The sequence below is a fragment of the Anopheles nili genome, chromosome 3 (genome assembly GCF_943737925.1).
Source record: "Anopheles nili chromosome 3, idAnoNiliSN_F5_01, whole genome shotgun sequence".
Classification (NCBI taxonomy): domain Eukaryota; kingdom Metazoa; phylum Arthropoda; class Insecta; order Diptera; family Culicidae; genus Anopheles; species Anopheles nili.
This window is the reverse complement of record NC_071292.1, coordinates 2,098,170-2,116,246: the sequence shown is the minus strand read 5'-3', so window position 1 is coordinate 2,116,246 and position 18,077 is coordinate 2,098,170. Positions and strand designations below refer to the sequence as shown.

The following is an 18,077-nucleotide window of genomic DNA, read 5'->3' as shown; positions in this document are numbered from 1 at the left end:
TGTTGTACGTACGTGTGCGCGCCGGAAAAAGGGCGACCAGAGTGAGAGTGAGCATTAGCCGAGTGTGTTAGCTGAGGTGAGGTAAAAAAAAAAATATAAGAGGCTAAAGGAAGTCGAAGAGTCCAAGGCGAGGCCGTGGCGAAACGGAAAGCGCCTTTTTGCCCTATCCTCTGACGTAAAACGGCGCTCGAGGAAGCGCGTGTGCAAGTGTGCTTTATTTTCCCACCTTAAGTGTACGCGCGCGCGCGCGCGTGTGTGTGTGTATACGTGTTCGTGTGTTCACGGGCGTGTGTGCGGTTGACGCGTAAGTGCGTAATTTACCCCCCACCGAGCGGGCACGCGCGTGTGTGTGTGAGTGTTTAAGCGATTTTCTCGCGTTTTTCGGTCACCCAATCCAACCCCGAGCGGTCCGATTTTTCCTGCCCATTCCGTGTGCGTGTTGCGGAAGGAAACTCCGCGGCATCCTTTCACGGCAGCATCGTGATATCTCCTCCGTTAGCACGGGAAGCCGCCGCAGGGGCATTCGGCGTACCGTTGCCACCGCCGCCGCTGACGTCCGTCACGATGCTGAATTCGCTCGAGGCGCTTGCCGGCAAGATTTCGCCCGGTTCGGGCAAGAACTCGCCATCCGCACCGAACGGTGCTACGGGTGAGCTGCTCGACAGCAATGGCAACAACAAGCTGCTGAGCGGGTACCATCACCGGACCAAGCTGCCCTACCAGAAGCCCGGCCTCAGCAACAATAATAACAACTGCAATGTGGTCAACAACACGCCGGCTGCGGCTGGAATCGTTCCTGCGCCTGGTGGCGTTGCGCTCCCGGTTGGACTGCTCAGTCCGCAGGCTATGGCCATGCTTGGGGTCGGCACCAATGGCGGATCCGGAGGCAACACCAGCAGCCTTAGTGGCCATGGTGTTTCCACTGCTGCAGCAGCCGTTGTGGCCGCCATCGCGAATACCGCCAACAGCCATCGGACGGCAAATGGGACCAGTGAAGCCATGCTGGTGGACGACGTGCAGCTAATGGGCGTATCATCGAAGGAAAAGTGAGTGAACTCATTCCATTGCTATCTATTACGCGGTTTGTTTCCATGTGTATGTGTATGTTTGTTGGGTTTTTTTCCTCTTTGCCCTATGGCTCAACCCTCTGTTTGACTATCTATGGAGCAATGCGGCAGAGCGCTACGTTGCTTAGGCCGAAGCACACCCGTGAGAACAGACACACTCGCTGCTGATAAGAAAGATAAATTGAGCCAAGCATGGTGGGACAGATAAGGTACCGCCGTGCTACACTTTTAGGACGGGTGGATGGCATCTCGGTAGGCTGACAGGTTGGGAAATTGTGCCGCGTGCTGCCATCGCTTGAAAACGGGAAGGAAGTAAATCCAATTTTGGTCGCCCAATTTGGGTACGAATCGCTAGCTGAAGTTCCGTCGAAATGGCGAATAGAACCATAAGTGCCGCAGCTGTCTCTTGACGACCCCATGGAATGTTCATTAGAGCCCATTCACCTCGGCGCCCGGTTGGCCCGTGATAACAATCTCGAAGCTCATAAATCCCACCGACAGTCCAAGAAACATTAGTGACAGTGATTAGCACTCTTCCAATCGATATTGGGGCAAGAATCGGTGGCGAAACTCGAGATCAGCGTTGTGTGGGGCATTTGGAGCCGGAATGCGTCCTGTTAAAGGCCATAAACCAACTCTTCACATTCCACCGATGCCTATCTAACGGGCAAACGTCTGTCCGGTGCGCATAAAACGAGCTCCCACGAGCAGCTGCAGTGCTGCGAAAGGAAAACAATCATCATAATTCCGGGCCGAAACTTTCCCGGCGCTCACCGGGGAGCAAGCAGCGTAGAGCGAGACATTTCCGTCACGTGGTGCCGTGTCGCAGAACCGAACGGAGTACCGCAAAACCGCATCCATCTAGTTAAAGCAACGACCACCTCGAGGGGCCCTCGCGGGGTGGACTTTATCGAAACTTTCTCTCGAGCTCCGGCCTTGGCTAGGGTTTTCCAACCGCCCCATAAATCGGACTGATGCGATAAGGTTCCGGGCAGACTGTGGGCCAGACCTCACACAGCGCTTCAGCGCCATTGTCCATCGATGGCAGGGAAAGGTCGGCGTAAGATAATGAATTAGGTCGGGCAGAAGTTGCGCCGCCTATCTGCCGCTCGGGAGGTGTCGCCTTCGTCGTCACCGCCCAGCCCATGTTGACCCTTTGGAGTTGCGAAACTAGGCTCAAGCCCATCACCGGTTTATGGACGCGGTCTGTCCCCGAGGACACCGGCCGGTGGAAACTTGAACGAAAAACAAACCCATACCATCACCGTGGCGTCCTTCAGGATCGAGCCTGTGGCCGTAAAATTCGGGCGATTTATGTGTTCTCTGTTGTTTTTTTTCGGCATTGGTGTTGGTGGGTTTGGCCTTTATGACCTTCCCTTTTTGCAGCCACTATCAGCATGCATCCAAGCAGGCTTCTCACAGCTAGCGGCATCGATATCTGTGCCGTAACCATGACACCGTGGGGCACAGGACACCGCAATTTCTCCGCTACGAAGCGGTCTCGTCCTTGCTGTCGATGAGTCGATTCGCAACCCTTCGAAACGAAGGACGCAAACACGCATCTCGTGGTGGTGGTGGTGGTGATGCAACGAAATGATAACTGTAGATGATGCATGTTCCCAAGTTCCTTTTCCTTTTGGTCGATGCTCTTCTCTGAGTTTCCGTCTTTCCGGCGAGTGAAGGGGTTGCTTTGATTCATGACATCCGATTCGCTCGGCGAAGGACGGCATTTGGAGTGGGAAAGTGCGAGGGATCAATTTCATGCTGCTAGGGAGTCGACGAGGTTCAATTCGTTCGCCGGTTGTAATGAAGGTGAACCCGGTCCGGTTGTCCCCATTGGCAGGGACTAAACGAAGGACATTACACCGTGTTACTGCCGACCCGCAACACAAAAACAGAACACTCCCAAACACCGGTTTGATTGCAAACCGATGCATTTGGAAATAATAATCAGAGAAGCGTCCCATAATGATAGCAATAATAATTCCGTCGGCACTGGCACTGGATCGCAAATCGATCGACCACAGGACCTCGTAGTGCGAGCCAATCGAACGACCTGCAGGATAGTGCAGCAGCAACCCTACAGGCGACACACGCCCGTTTCCAGGACAATCCGACATTGGCCCGACCACCGACGCGCTGGAGAAGCTCGGCGTGTCCGATAGCACAATCATTTGTGGCATCTCGCCGCCGTAAAGTCCGAACACCGGCGAAGTTACTCCATTTAGGCTGCCCGACCCGGCGGTTGGGTCGGTGGCTCGGATGTTTTGCAACTCTCGTTCCACCGCGGGCCACAAAAGACACCTGTGCAGAAGAGAAGGACGTGAAGGAGAAGGCGGTCCAGGATGTGCTGCGAACGTGCGGGAGCACAAATAGTACCGGAATAACTTATGTGCGCGTTCTCGACATATCGGAAGGCACTCGCTCGCCGGTGCGCGTGTGTCTGGCGCGCTTTTGCTCGAGTGTGTCCGAGTGGGCTGGCGAGTACATACGCCGGTCCTTTGGTTTCGCGCCCGGTGGCTCAGCGTTGCGAGAGCGCGATTTCCACGTACGTGCGGGCTTGAGTCCCGAACGCCGGTGGTGCTGGTTACGGAATCAATAAATTTACGATATGACAGCGATATGAAAACATATGTAGATTTTATTACTACACAAGTGCCACTAGCACGGCTTCGGTGGCGATTGGAGGCAATGTTTTGCAGGCTTTAGTGCCACTCGCGAGGATGAGGAATGCGCACCTGAGTTTTCGATCCTATGCCAGTGACACGTCTGGTTCGTCGTGCCAGTTGTCTCGCAAAAGCGCGCGATGGCTGATTGACGCTTTCACTCTAGAGATAGGCTCTCGGAAATGGGCGAGCATTCGCAACTCGCGCCTGAGATGGCGCGCCGTGGAATGGCATTTTCGATGCTTTCAGATCCCGGGGTCGGGGATTTTCCCGGAAATCTATTCATGTTTTGCGCTAGATTTTTAGACTTTTTAAACACGTTCACAAGCAGGGGTGCTTTCATTTTTCCACGCCGTACCCCGTCGAGTGCTTTTCACCGAGAAGGTGTTGCAGCAGAGTGGAGTAAAAGTTTTTAACGAGTTTCGAAGCCATTCTTCCGCGCGGCACCTGCTTCGGGTGCTTTTTGTGCCGACGAGCAACATGGAACGAAGGCAGGCCGTGTCCTAATGCAGGCGCCGTTTCTTTCGATGAGGGAGGGCTTTTCTTCAAATAAACGTAAGCATTTCCCCGTTCCAGTGAAAGGCGCAATTCGCGTAAAGACGTCATTTTAGCATTTGATAATGACGCATCGAGAGAGGCGTATGCCGCATGATTACTGTTGAATATCGCATCATCACTCGGGCAAGTGTACGGCTCGAGCGACAGGTGATGAGAGCTGCCGGAGACGAGCATTAAAATGCCGTTCAAATTTGGTGTAATCAGTATCGTCGGCACTTTTTGGAAAGGAGCTTGAACTGTCACCTACAGCGCAGCTAGGTTGTGTAATTTAATTCCGATGATTTGTGCGAGATCTGATGCTGAGACATACAGCCACGCACGAACTTTCTACGCGCGGAAAAGTGGTTTTCCAAATTGACGTATTGCAGATGACAACGAGAGAAGGTGGGATGAGAAGGGATTTTTTTTTCGTGGAATAGACTAACTCAAATATGTGCAAACGAGCAAGAGAAGGAAAGCAGCCATCTCGCAAAAGTTGTTTACATTTCGCTGAAGGAAAAAAAATGAAGGAAACAATCACCATAAAACCTGATTAAGCCGCAAGCTTCGACGTCGAGGACTTGTGTTTTGTTTTCCGCGACGGAGGAAAAATGCAGCATTGCACCAAATAATTGCAAATGAGTATCAAACATTTTCCCGCTAGCACCAACGCTCGGTGCTACCCACCGTGGGCTTATTATCATGTTTTTCTCTTCATTCGACCGATGGAAAGATCAAGAGAAAGCCATTCCAAAGACGACTCTGTTTATTCGATGATCGGCCCAAGGACCGGTACGGTGTGGAACTGCGGTGAAAGCCTGCTTCGGATTTCCGTTGTGAGGGTCACGACCTCCTTCTTTCGGATTTCCCTTCTTTTGGCCACGGTGACACTGGGCGTTTTTTTCCTTCCGCTTGTTAGTTCCGTACGCTCCTCCAACGAGGCGACCCAGAACGGAAGATTCCAGCAGAAAGAGAAAGATCCAAATATTTGCATGAATAAGTAAACGCTTTTGTCGTTGACGCGCGGAAGCCGCCGATGATGCGGCAGGCTGTGGATCGTTGCGTTATCAAGGATGCGGTTGCCATCGTCCTTCCCGGCGGAAGCACACCCGCCACCATCAGGCAGGTGCGCGGGGTTATGGCACCAGCAGTGAATATCTTAAACTCCCGAAGCAACCGTCGCCACCGGGACGATAGATTCAAGCCGAAAATTCCGGCTGATTATTTCGTGAGCTTTAGCTTTCCCGGTGTCCCTGCTTGTGCGGTCCGTTGCGAGCCTCGACTCATTTTTACCTTGATCAACTTAATCCAGACGAATGGGGGACGGCCACCGGGCCCCGGATTTCGGTTGCTTCTTTCATCGTTGAGCGCATTCCGCTAAATAATTTACATATTTTTGTGCAGACCCCAGCATCACGCAAGCTTCGCACACCGGCCACGTTGTTTTTCTCACTTTCCTGTCCGCGTTGGGTGGCGTTGCGGCTCCTTGTAGATTTTTTTTTGCGCACTCGGTGAAGAGGAAGTTGAGCCGATTTCAGGCCTGGCAGTGAAAACAGCTCGCACTGAACAAAAAAAGCAAGTCGTGGGGAAGAAAATCTCACGCACACCCTCACCAAGGCCGGTAAGCAAGCAAAACAGACCATATTCGAAGATTCGGCAAACCACCGAGAAGATCCCGCTTTCGCGTTTTGCTCGATGCGCTTAGAAAGCAACGGCTTGCGGCCGAGCGAGGAGACAAGAGTTGTTTCAAAGTTGAAGAGATTATGTTTCGTTTTTTTCTCTCGTCCTTTTGGGCTGGTTTCACCGAGCCCACTCTTCAACTTACGCTCTTGGGGGAGATTTGGTCCCCATCGTTTTTCCCTTGACGCTTGAGTTCCTACCGTTGAGCGGAAAATCGAATGAAAATCAAAGCGACCACCCACTGAACGGCGCCCACCCCATGGAAGGTGAGCTGTGGTTTTTTTTTTGTTGCATCTCCTCTCGCTGCCTGCCACAAATCCGACAAGAAGGGTGCGGCAGATAAAAAGGATGATTTCAACAAACCGGTACCCCCACCGGCCAGCAATCGAGGCGGGTGCCATTTTGTTGAACCATTTTCCGAACGTTTCCTCACAGACTAGACCCAAACCCGATCCGATTTGCAGGCGGGCCAAGGAAAATGCTAAACGAAAGTCACCGCCGGTGCCATTCTTAAGGAAATGATGGAGAACGGCTGGTGATTTACATACATTATTGTGTTTGCTGGAAGGAAATGATGTAGCGGTTTTGCGTTTCGCATAATTTTCCCTCACAAAACCGGCTTTTCGATGCACGTTCGCCGAAGCACCCGTGGCCGAAAAATGCGGTTCGATTTTGACACAAAATCAAACCACTGTGGGACGTCTTGTTCTCGGCCTATTGTGTCGGGTGTGGAAGAACCTACGCCTGTTCCAGTGTATTGATAAACGCTTCGAGATTAATGATAAACGTACAAAAACGGACCAGTCCGCCTGACGCCCGCTAATCCCCCGTAAGCCAGTGAAGGATTAGAGGGATATTTCGGTGTAACGCCACGGGCTCGGTGGGCTGTTGGTTCGTGGAGCGAAATTGAAAGCGTCAATCAAGATGATAAAGATTGCCGTTTTTCTCGGTCAATCCCCATAGAATTTGATTATGGCTTTTTTATTCGGCGAGCTAGGGCGATGGGCTCACGCAAAAAAAAATATAGGTTTATTGCGTGGATGATAATCCTTGGTTTTACACGAGGCTTGAGAGGTAGACATAAATCGAAGCTCAGTATCGCCGGGGATGAGTTTTATCTTCAAAACAATGCCAAACGGCAAAATGAGACAGGGATATCGAATTGAGGGTGGGTTTGAGGGACAGACCTTTTTGACAGACTTTTAATGTAGTTAAGCAGCCGAGGCGGCCATTTAAACCGATGGTAGATGTAATTGGGTGGAAAGATGATTGGCACACTCGAAACAAATGACCACAAGTTCTTCTCTTTAATTATTTTACACGAGGAAAACTTGCTATCATGTTAAGTCCTTTCCTTTAAGACCCAAGTTGTTCAACAATAACCAGCTGCTATTTACGCCCGTCCTATTAGATCGATACTGCTAATGTAGCTAAACGGACCAAATCGAAACGGTTGTTTATGGTACAATGTGATGATCTCAAACACACCCGGTAGTAACACGCCCGGTTCGTTTGTAATTGGGTAAAGAAGCGAACCGGAAGCAGCGACAGTTTCGGTCGATCTTGTCCCACCAGCTGACCCTTGTTCACGAGGCCACTAGGCTCTCTTATTTTAGGGTCCATGCGTGTTTTCATTGAAGATTTGTCCTCCGAAAATTGAGCAGGCTTTCCACGGGCTCGAGAGGCGAACATGATGGGCCGGAAAACGTGAAAAAAAGACAATTTTCTATTCGTTACATGGCACCGTTGTGTCGCTAATGCCGTTTACAAACCTTCGCCTAGATGAACTTCCCTGTCGACCCTTCCGGCCGTAAGCGGAACGGTGGCATTCCATGCCGTTCCTTTTGTGCCCTACCGAAATAAACTAAACTACATGACTTGAATTGGAGCGTTCAGATCAGGCTGCTGGTATGGCTCCTCGAGTGGTCTCGGTCCTAAACAACCTGCAACAAATTTCTCCAGCCAAGATTGCTAGTAGTAAAAATGGAACAGAAAAAAAATAATACGAGAACACAGATAAGGGTACCGGAATAGTGGAAGGCGTACGAAATAGAACCAGTGCCGAGTGGCAGCAGAAAAAGCATCCCTCCCATACTGGAAGCACGAAAAAGAAAAATGGGACGGTTTCGCCCCCGAACGCATACCTTGCTTCTTTTCCATTTAATCGTGTCCGGCTGGAGGAAATTCTCCGGAAACATGGTTGCCGTGCTGCTTCCCCTGCCGACCGGAGAAGCGGCTCCGATTCCGGGCAACGACAAGGGCAGAGCTCCGTGGGCAACTGTTACTTTGGTGACGTAGGAACATGCTCAGGGCTGACCGTTTTACGGCTAATCTCAAACTGGAAGACTAATACCGGATGCCGGTTGTTACCGTGCTGCTTTCCCGGTGAACGACTCTCGGTCATATCCACGTACGGTCGTACGGCTACGGGCATGGTTCGCAATATTTACCTTCGTAAAACATTGCAATCGATCGAAACGGCCCGCAACACTGTCACTGGCCCTATCCTTTCAACCTTCACTACGTGCATGGACACGGGCCCACCCATCTTAGGTCTCGCGTCGACGAACTCCCGAAGCCTGGCTGTACATTGACGAATGAAAAATGGTCGATTTTGAAACGGTGTAATCGTCTTTTATTTTCGTGTCCTGTCCCTTGTGGATCCCGTGACGGGTATCCCATCTTCGATCTTGCTCGATCGATCGGATCAAACGGTTTCTTACTTTGATCCATCGATCCATCGACTCCTGCCATGGGGTGGCGGCTTCTTTCGGTTGGTGATAAATTTTCATCATTTGTCGTTCATTGAGCGGTGGTTAGTCGATTTTTCATCCGAACGTCGGGTTGATATGGGTTTAGCTGGCAGAGAAGGCCCCTTCCTAAGCTCCCAATCAGCTTAGAACGGGCCTCGGAATGGCAACATAGCGTCCCTCACCTTGTTGACTGACGAGAGGCAGAAGAATGAAGGCTAGTTAAAGGGCGCCTCGGATGGATGGAATGGAAAAAAAGGGGTCCACACTCGCAGGAGCTCAACGTGTGGGGCCTACTGGGGGGCCAACTGGACTGGCCAACTCGTTGAGCGACAATCGACCCGGTTCGTGGGAGGGATTAAACCAGAGATCATGCAGTGACACTTTTTTCTCCCACTCGGTCGTTGTGATTCTAACTGCAATTTAGTGGTGCCACATGGAATTGATAGCTTTCGATTCCAATCGCCGGCTGTGGGAAACTCATGGGGCAGTAGATACTCCCTCACCTCTTTTGCCTCCTATTTCGGTCGTCGACACCACTTCACATAACTGTCAACTGACTCAGCGCTAATACCAAGGACATGAGTTCCTTTCGGTGGCAATTATTTTTGATAAATTATCTGCAAACCCATCGCTAGATGGATGGATGGTTTTCGGTTCACCCGGTGAACAAGCGGTCTTACGGTGGTGGCCTATCTGCGAATACCATCCCATTTATGGAGACAAATAGACTCGATGGTTTTGCAAAAAAAAAGTGGGCGGTCAGAAAATCGGCTGACCGTTGCGAATCCATTGAGGAAGGCCCGAAGTCGATACACACCCCACCACGGGATGTGTCCTTACCCTTCGCGTCCTGCTGACGACGCATGTATCCGAACACGAAATGCTGGCCCTCGATAATGGTCCGACTAATGGTGTGCCACCGGACGCCTCAAAGGGTGCAGTGGATATGGATTGCTGACCTTTTTTTTCCCTGCGGCCGCCATCAGGCCCTTCCGACGATTTACCAAATCAAGTCATTATTGAAAGCCATCATGCGAGTCCAGCAGCCGGCGGTCACCGAATGTAATCGGAAGTCTATTCCCGGGTCTCCCGGGCAGGGATGAAAAGGGCAAATACTGGAGCTGAATGTCGTGGTTGAATTTTTTTATTCCGTTGTCACTGTAAGGTGATCGTTATGGGCTCGACGTTTCGCACAGAAAAGACAAGCGCAATGATACAGCTTTACGTAATCTGGTTAGTTGGGGGAATCCCTAACGGATGTAGATTTAATGTAGATTTATTGGAATGGATCACCAACGAAAGGAATGAAAGGCTCGTTTTGATGGGGTGCGTTCACGGAAAAGAGAGTTTTTGTGGCGTTTCGGCAATGACGCATAAAAAGTCAAATGGTGACTCAAATTTTCATCAGCCCATGAGCCCGAGCCATGAATCGTCGACTTTTATTACGCTGCAGCCGTTTGTAAAGAGGACCGACCGCGAGTTAACCGCATTGACTGCCCACTGGCTGACCACTTATCGTGCGAGGTTTCATTTAATTAGCACGAACACTTGGTTCCTGGGTCGGATATCCACGCCGGATGCTTCTACCGAGCGATATGCCAGGCGTGCATTCATTCGGCTTCATAGTCCAACGTCAGTCGCTGCGCTTGGCTCTGGTTGTGCATTTTTTCCCCCATCCTGCTTTCATCTGCCAATAGCCACTTTGGCAAGACCCGGATTTCGGCCATAGTCTTTAGTCCCGCCAAACCAACCAGCCCATAAAAGATGAAAAAAAAAGTTATCCCAATTCATCCGCGTTCCCTCCGGAGCAGCTTGATAGCAACGGCACGGATGACTGATAAGTGTTGGTTGATTTTCATTGCTTCATCGTGCTTGGCAAGAGCCCGGGTGGAGGATTCATTTCGTGCACCACCGTTCGCAGGAATACTCTGCAATGCAATCCAATTTCGATTGCGCATGCTGCAGTCGCGCTGCCGAAGCATCGCAAGTGGCACTCCTGGGCTCGGTTCCGAAACTAATCACCATTTCAAACAACCAACGTCATGTGTTTTATATGACCGTCGCAAGTGGTGCTCCCTAACCAGGCGCGCCAATAGGCGCATGCTGGCCGGTGTCCTTCGTTGACATGCTCCGTGTGGCAATGTAGATGCGGTCAAGCTTTGCTAAAACGCAGGGATTGATGCAAAGATCTGACGATTTATCCTTTTCTAGCGGGGTCCTTGTTGCCGAGCTGCGGCTTCCGTGGAACTGTCGTGTGCCAGATTGGTTCGTATCACCGGCGAAGCGAATGATTTCCGGGCTGAAACTGCCTCACCATTTGCAGTGTGACGGCCATGACTGATATATACCTCATTAACTCGCACCCGAACGCATCCCTGGACGATGTAGGCAACATTTGGGCGAACCCAATTATCACGCGTATTTGCAAAGAGATGATGCCCGTTGATGTAATTAAGACTTTCTGGTCACAACATCGACGCGTTCGCTGAGTCTATATGACACACGCTGTCATGTGGTGAGATCGCGTGTGCATGACACGTGCTGCGTGTGATTTGAAAGGGTTGTAGCGTGAAGCTTACCTTCTTTCGATGGTAGTACCAATGAGTACCATACCAAATGGTTGATTCAACATTGGTTACAACGGTTGATTTGCTCATTGAGTGAACTGTACAGATGTCGATTGTTATTGGAACGATCTTCTTATTCAACTCGTCGGTAAACTAGGTGTCATTTTTCATTAGCTTAGCGCACGGTTTGTCCAGCTCTACACCTCGACGAAACAAAGTCGACGTGCTTAATCCATACAGCAAACATTTGTCCGATCCAGCGGTCCGCAGAATCCCCCTCCATTATAGTGACTCATAGCCTCGGGATTTTTAGATCCTAGCCCACAGCCTAGCGGCCTGTGCGGCCGGACAAGAGCAGGAGCAATTTCACTCCAATTAGTGAAAACGATGACGGAGTAATTAAACAAAAAAAACTACTATCACGATGGATGGGCCAGAAACAAAAACGAAGTGGAACGGACACGGAAAAAGGGAGCAGATAACCGAATTAATATTTGCATAAATTACAATGGCTGTGTAGTTCAACTTCCGTGTCCGGCTCTCGGATGCAAACGCTCAACGGTGGTGTGCGTGAGGGTTCAGTGTTTGTGGAATAAATTTTGTACAAATGAGTAGCGCTAACCAACATCGAGCGCTTTTTCAGTGCCCATTTCGTGGGACAACAATCAATCCATGATGGAGTGAGCGAGAAAGAGAGAGAGAGAGAGAGAGAGAGAGAGAGAGAGAGAGATTGTAATAGACTTTGTATTGTGAGTTTTTGACGAAAACAGTAGCCTTTGGACTAGGAGCTGCCATGACCAAAAAAAACATCAACTTTTAAAAAAGCTCTCCCATACCTAGCGAACTGATCGTCTGTTTTTATTCGACTAAGCCGATCAGTAGAAAGTTTATCATCTTTGTGTTCCTGCCTTGCAACATATATGCCAGTGAATGGTCAGTTTTCGCTGATCGTTACTTAGATGGGTCAGATCACCACGATGGGTGATTCACCTTATCATTCTACTGCACTGAAAGGGCAATCGTTTTTCGTAGACCGGTGTTTCTGCGACGTCGGTGAAGAAAAGCGTCCGCTAACTGTTGTGTCGACGGGCGTTTCACGACGGCAGGACTTTGACGAAAACATCCAACGACGGCACAAGTTTCACATGCTTTCGGATGCTAATGAGGTGGTCCGTTCCACTGCTTCCCAGCGCTTCGCTCACTTGATGAAGCCCGTGCGACGAGCCTATTGAAGTTCGCTAAAGGCGGAAAAAATAACCTCCCGCCAGCCAGTGCCACCGGTTCGTTTACTTTCCGCATGCGGCCTCGAATCGCTATCTGTCGAGGGAAAAACTGGAGGAGAAAAAAAACCACACCCACCCTGGCTTCATGACGCTCTGGGGGAAAACTTTCCTTGGGCTATGGCGCACTCTCCGGCGCTTGATTGTGTGCCACTGTGCCAGCGTACGTATTACTGCCCTGAAATGGGTAGCCAGGGAAGGACGAGCGCTAGTGCGAAGGCTCCTCAGAGACCGGCTCCGGAGTTGCCGGGCGAGTTTGCCGGCAAAAAGTTTCGCCCCTCGATTGCTCGCTTTTTCGACTGAATTTTCTCTCCCATTCTTCGAATGGGATTCCCTGCGTCTACCATCGGTTACGCTTTCACTTTCACATAGTCCTTCCCCTCCCCTAAAGCCGGCAGCCAGCTATCTTCCATCCATTCAAAAACCGTTGAACAGACTTTCTTTTTTACGTTGCCGCCACACATTTTATGGCCTCGATTCTCCGTGGGGCTGCCTCAATTAGCATAACGAGTCTGATGTTTGCTGATTAATTTTCAAACTGTGCCATGAGGAAAAACAGTCACCCAAGCGCCTCACCAATTTCCACGTCCCTCGACACTGCGGGGGAAAATAAAAACGCAGCAAAAGTAACCCTAAAAGCGCACCCCGCATGGCTGGCACCACTGCTACAACAATACATCGGGATGATCCCAAAGGACCCGATTCCGGAGCCCTTCTCAGTGGCGACCATACAAAGTAGCGCAAGACGCCAAACATCCGGAAAATGACGTGTTGAAAACTATAAATTCCAAAATAATTTCCGATTTTGCGCTTTTTTGTAGCGACTCGCCACGGTGCGGATTGCAATCGCCACGAGCCCCGTAGCTGACCAAAAGCTAACAGACCATTTCCTTACGTCGGTCGCTGTTTAAGCGCTCAACGTCGCTTCGAAGCAGTCAACGAGTTTTTCCACTACGGTTCGCGTCACGAGACGAATGAGTTCCGGTCGTTACCCTTGTCCTAAATTTACGTAATTGTTGCACGCGAACGGACCTCCACCGGGGCCAGCACAGGGCTAATGTAGAACGCACACGTTACGGAATCGCACGTGAGTGATCATGACTGGTTAGCGAAACTATTTGCCAACGGTAGCCAATGCTCATCGAGAGCTTTGCGTGTTCGTGCGCCATGATGCGTTGGTACGTTTTACGCTTTTTCTGTGGCGGAAAAACGACTGTGTAAAAATCATGATATCTGACAATTCAACTAGCGTCAGTTTCAATCAGCTTTTTGGTAAAAAAGAACCATTCTAACGAACATATAGCAAGCGCTAGACAAAAAATTGAATTTAATTTTTAGCCGAATTTTAAATAGAAATGGTATACTTAGAAAAATCTTTGAGAAAGACTACCTTAACACTAACATCAGTAACTGTAAGGATGAAACGAAAATTCCTTCAAAATTATGCTGAACAGAAACGATCCCAACTTCTCAGCCTCCAATCTGGATTCTTGTTTTTATTTCCATCCCTTCCGGAGAATGGAGTCGAAGAAGGATACCAGCACTGAATCGCTCAAAGCTCACCAACTACGGGTCCGAAGGAAGATAGTAATCCCGTAACAAACCCCTCGGGATGAAAATGTTTAAAATTATCGATAATTTATGAAACGACCTTCCTTCCGAGTCGCTTGCCTTACACTCGGAGTCTAGGGCTAGCGGTTCGTTATCGAAAAGTGGTAGTGGCAGTACGTAAACGGATAAAGCAAAGATAGCGAGCTGTGTATGGATGTTAAAGAATTCTGGCGGGAAAGTTTACCCTTATTTTCGACATCCTCCGGTGGCCAAGCAACGTCTCGAGTAGATACTTGGGTCTCAGAAAAGGTGAAATAAGTTTTCGGAATGCAAATCCGACGATGAGCCAATTGAAATACATTCTCCAAATGCATTTATTCTCAAGAACGATTTTACTCGCGTCAGAGACAGGAAATATCGTTTGCTCCATTTCAATGTTCCGTTTTGGGCACTTTTTTTTCAGAAATCGTACTTAGCCTTTCTGCTCGAAAATTAAACGATTTTTTCAGTGAAATAAGTGAAAATTTCAACTCAGATTGATTTAAAGATACCTTTATTTTACCTTAACATTTAGCGTGTTGAAGTTTAAAACACAAAGAAAGCTAGCCCAAAGAGCAAATTAAAGCTGTGAGTCGGAGTAATGCGTCGCCGCTCACGATTGCGGCCGAACGGCAATGAAACAGAAATCAGGGATAACTATTTCGAAAGAGTGATAAAATGATAAGAAAATCGGCCAAAAACAGCACACCCACAAGCCGGCCGGATTCGTCGGCCAGCTCAAACGGGGTGAATGGAAGCGGTCTCTGTCACAAAAGTCCCCCGTGGAAAAGGACTGGGGAAAAGTCGGATAGAAAATTGGCAACAACTTTGATCAGCACCCGATTGTGTGCGTGGATGCCAATTTGCATAAATTTCCGACACATTTCATGGCCTTTCCCTGTCCCTCGCATCGCCTGCAGGGAAAAACTTACCGCATTCCGGCATTCCGGCTCTCGATCGGCTGCTCTCACTCACCTCAGCAGCACCAGCAGCAGCATAACGACCCCATCCAGCGAAAGGATTACGAACGTCATTTTAGCGTGCTGCTCGCTAGTCTTTATTGGATCACACTCAAAAAGCCTGCCGGGCCCGGTGGGGCTAGGGTAGGGCCATGCCAAAAGGGGCCCGGTTTTTGTCCGATTGCGTAAAATTTATTGGCCCGTTCAATCGAATGGGTCGTTGTTACTCTTCACTTAGGTTGGGCGGGCTTGCCAAGCCCACAGAGGCGCCGAAACGAAAGTAAGCACAAGCGGCGTAGCGGAAGCCCGGAAACCCCCAAACGCTAAAGGCACATCACATTTGGAGACATTTTGATGTCTGCTATCGTTCGGGCGTCGTCACTATGACGCCGGGAGCCGGAACGATCCACACGGTGGCGCCTTTTAGTGGCAAAATATGATTTTTTTATGAGTCTCCAGTCAGCGGCTGGCAGCGGTTCCCGCGCGGTACGCGCTGATTGGAATCAATCAATCAAAAAATACGGAGCATCATATCAGAAAAAGGAAGTAGAAATATTACTTCCTCGCAGTAACGCACGCTGTTGCGTTCGGTCGGTTGTTTTCCCATGCCAATGCGTATCCTTATCACACGTGAACCCGAACCAAGCGCGCGACTTCTCCGTTTGATGTCGGATTGGACGATTTTATTCCGGGTCTATATATCGTCCTTATTGGTGCCATAAATTGCGCTTTAGCCGGGCTCTATACAGGTGCGTAATAGTATAGCTTGAAGAACACGCGTGTTTCAGTTGTTACTGTTCCGTCCTGCCGAGCGGAAACAAGGACTGTTCAATGGAAATAAGGCAACATTCATTTGTTTTTCGTTTCGATTTTTCACCAGCTATGGGTTATTGGAAATTCGCGGAATTCGTTGCAAGGAAAGCTTGTTTCCTTTTATTCTCGGAATCGAAATGGAGTTGATATTGATTCGTCAATCGTGCACGGTTCATGTACGTTGTTTTTAATATAGCATTTCTGTTCTCAAAAATGAGAGTTCTGTGAATTGTGATCCACTTTTTCTTTGCGTTCGTTCCGCTTCAATTTCATCGTCTCACCCTCGCGTGTATTTTCTCAAATATTGACTCAAAATAAAGCCATCGGCTGTGGTAATAAACCGATTTCAAACGAGTTCCAAAACAAAGCACAATTTTTACATCGATACAATTGCCAACACTCCTACTTTAGCTTCGAACAACACCCGGCTAACCTAAACCAAAACGAAAAATAAAGAGCCACGATTTAGACACCGCATTTTTCACTATCCTCTGTTACCACGCTCGGTTCGTGCTTGCTTCCGTGGCTTGCCTTTTTCCCATGTGGCGAGAAGGAAAACCCCAACTTCAAAGCCCCTTCAATTTACGTTCCACTTGCTGGGGCCACCCTCCTTACCGATACGTTGCATTTGGTCCTGCTCTCCGCGCCGCAGGGCTGTAAATTTTAATCGAGAAAAACGAAACCATTCCATTCGTTTCGGAACATAAACCCGCAACCAAACCGGGGTGGGTTTAGTTTTCACTTCTGCCATCGCGCCCCTTCGTTGGAAAACCGACGGTTCTGTTTCCGCCAGCACTGGGCTTAAGGATTATTGGGCACCCTGTCTCTCCTGGGGCGGTGGGCCATGGGTGGAATTGGAAACCGATTTTCCTGGACACAAAGTAGCTAAAATAAATAAAAACTTCTCACCTTTCCCAATTCCAATTCCCATCACTTGTCCCCGAACCACCGTAAATCTTATCCTACCACCATAGCACTTTTTGCCCTGTGGAAGCATTTAAGGGTTCGAAGGAGAGAGCGCGAGGACACAACCGGTTGTGCAGCGGTGGAAAAGTACCTGCATGGTACGAATAAACCAAAGCCGGCAAAACGCAAACCCTGCAGGCAACGCCGTGCAGGAGGTGCTCCGTACAAAACGCGCGAGGTAAAAATTATTTTAATCTATCTTCGAGGCAGATTAGGTGTCAGGGGAAATATTTATCACTGCCATTAAAACGGGATACCTTTATTTCGGGAAGGTGGCGCGTGGGGAAGTTTGTTCTACTTTTACTCGTTCGCACGGCTGAAATCCTCTGGGCAAACGGTTTAAAGCTTGTTTTTGCACCTTTCCCTTCCTATGGAAAGCCGTCCTGTTGCACATTCGCCTGTTGTGATCAATAAAAACTCCCCATGATGCGGACTCATATTGAAAGTAGTTTTTTTTCTCTTCTTTGCTTCTTTTCAGGTAAGTCTACAATTCATACATATCGCATTGGCTACATTCCACGGATGCGAAAAGGATGAGTATAAACATAAATATGTGACCCAAGTGCACGTATGCACTGACAACCCACGTCTCTCCAGAAGTTTACAAACTATTTCCCAAACCAGATAGAGAGCTTTTAAGTGAAAACTATTGTTTTTTTTTCATTGACTGAGCAAACATTTTTAACAACGAAACTATAGTATCTTTTGGACTGAGCCATGTGGCTTTCTATAAATGGATATTGTCATGACGATTGATCACACATGATAGAATCTATCCTATCGATAAATTGCTGGTGTTAGTACTTCGAAGTAAATGCGAACAATTTACCAGTACATTTTACTAAAGTGATTTACACTTAGAAGCATTTTTATGTATTGGTCTTCATACAAAAAGTCACTGGCAATGGAGTTTTCTTACGCCATTACCTTAAATCGATCGTACGAACGAAAACAACACCGTCCCAGTTTATTGCACATTTTATTGCATTTATTTCCTTCAAGGCGCCAATGGCTAAATCACTGCCTTGAAAGCAAAAAAACATCCACGGAAGGGTCTCAGGAAGCTTTTACGACATCGAGCAAGAACAATCGTGCCAGTAGCATTGTGTCGTATTTACGATTTAATTAAATTCTCTCAAATCATTGCCCCAATGGTGCCGCGACACCTCTTCGAATATGAGTCGTAACTTGGAGCAATA

General features: G+C 49.0%; 1 protein-coding gene across 1 annotated transcript in view; it reads left to right on the top strand.

The window, feature by feature from the left end:
* The first annotated feature begins 564 nt into the window (after window positions 1-564).
* Window positions 565-18,077, top strand: part of LOC128726126 (CUGBP Elav-like family member 2) — a 164,058-nt gene continuing 146,545 nt past the window's right edge. Inside the window, exon 1 of the mRNA XM_053819916.1 lies at window positions 565-1,046. Within this exon, the coding sequence (XP_053675891.1) occupies window positions 565-1,046 (482 nt within the window). The remainder of the gene's footprint in view (window positions 1,047-18,077) is intronic.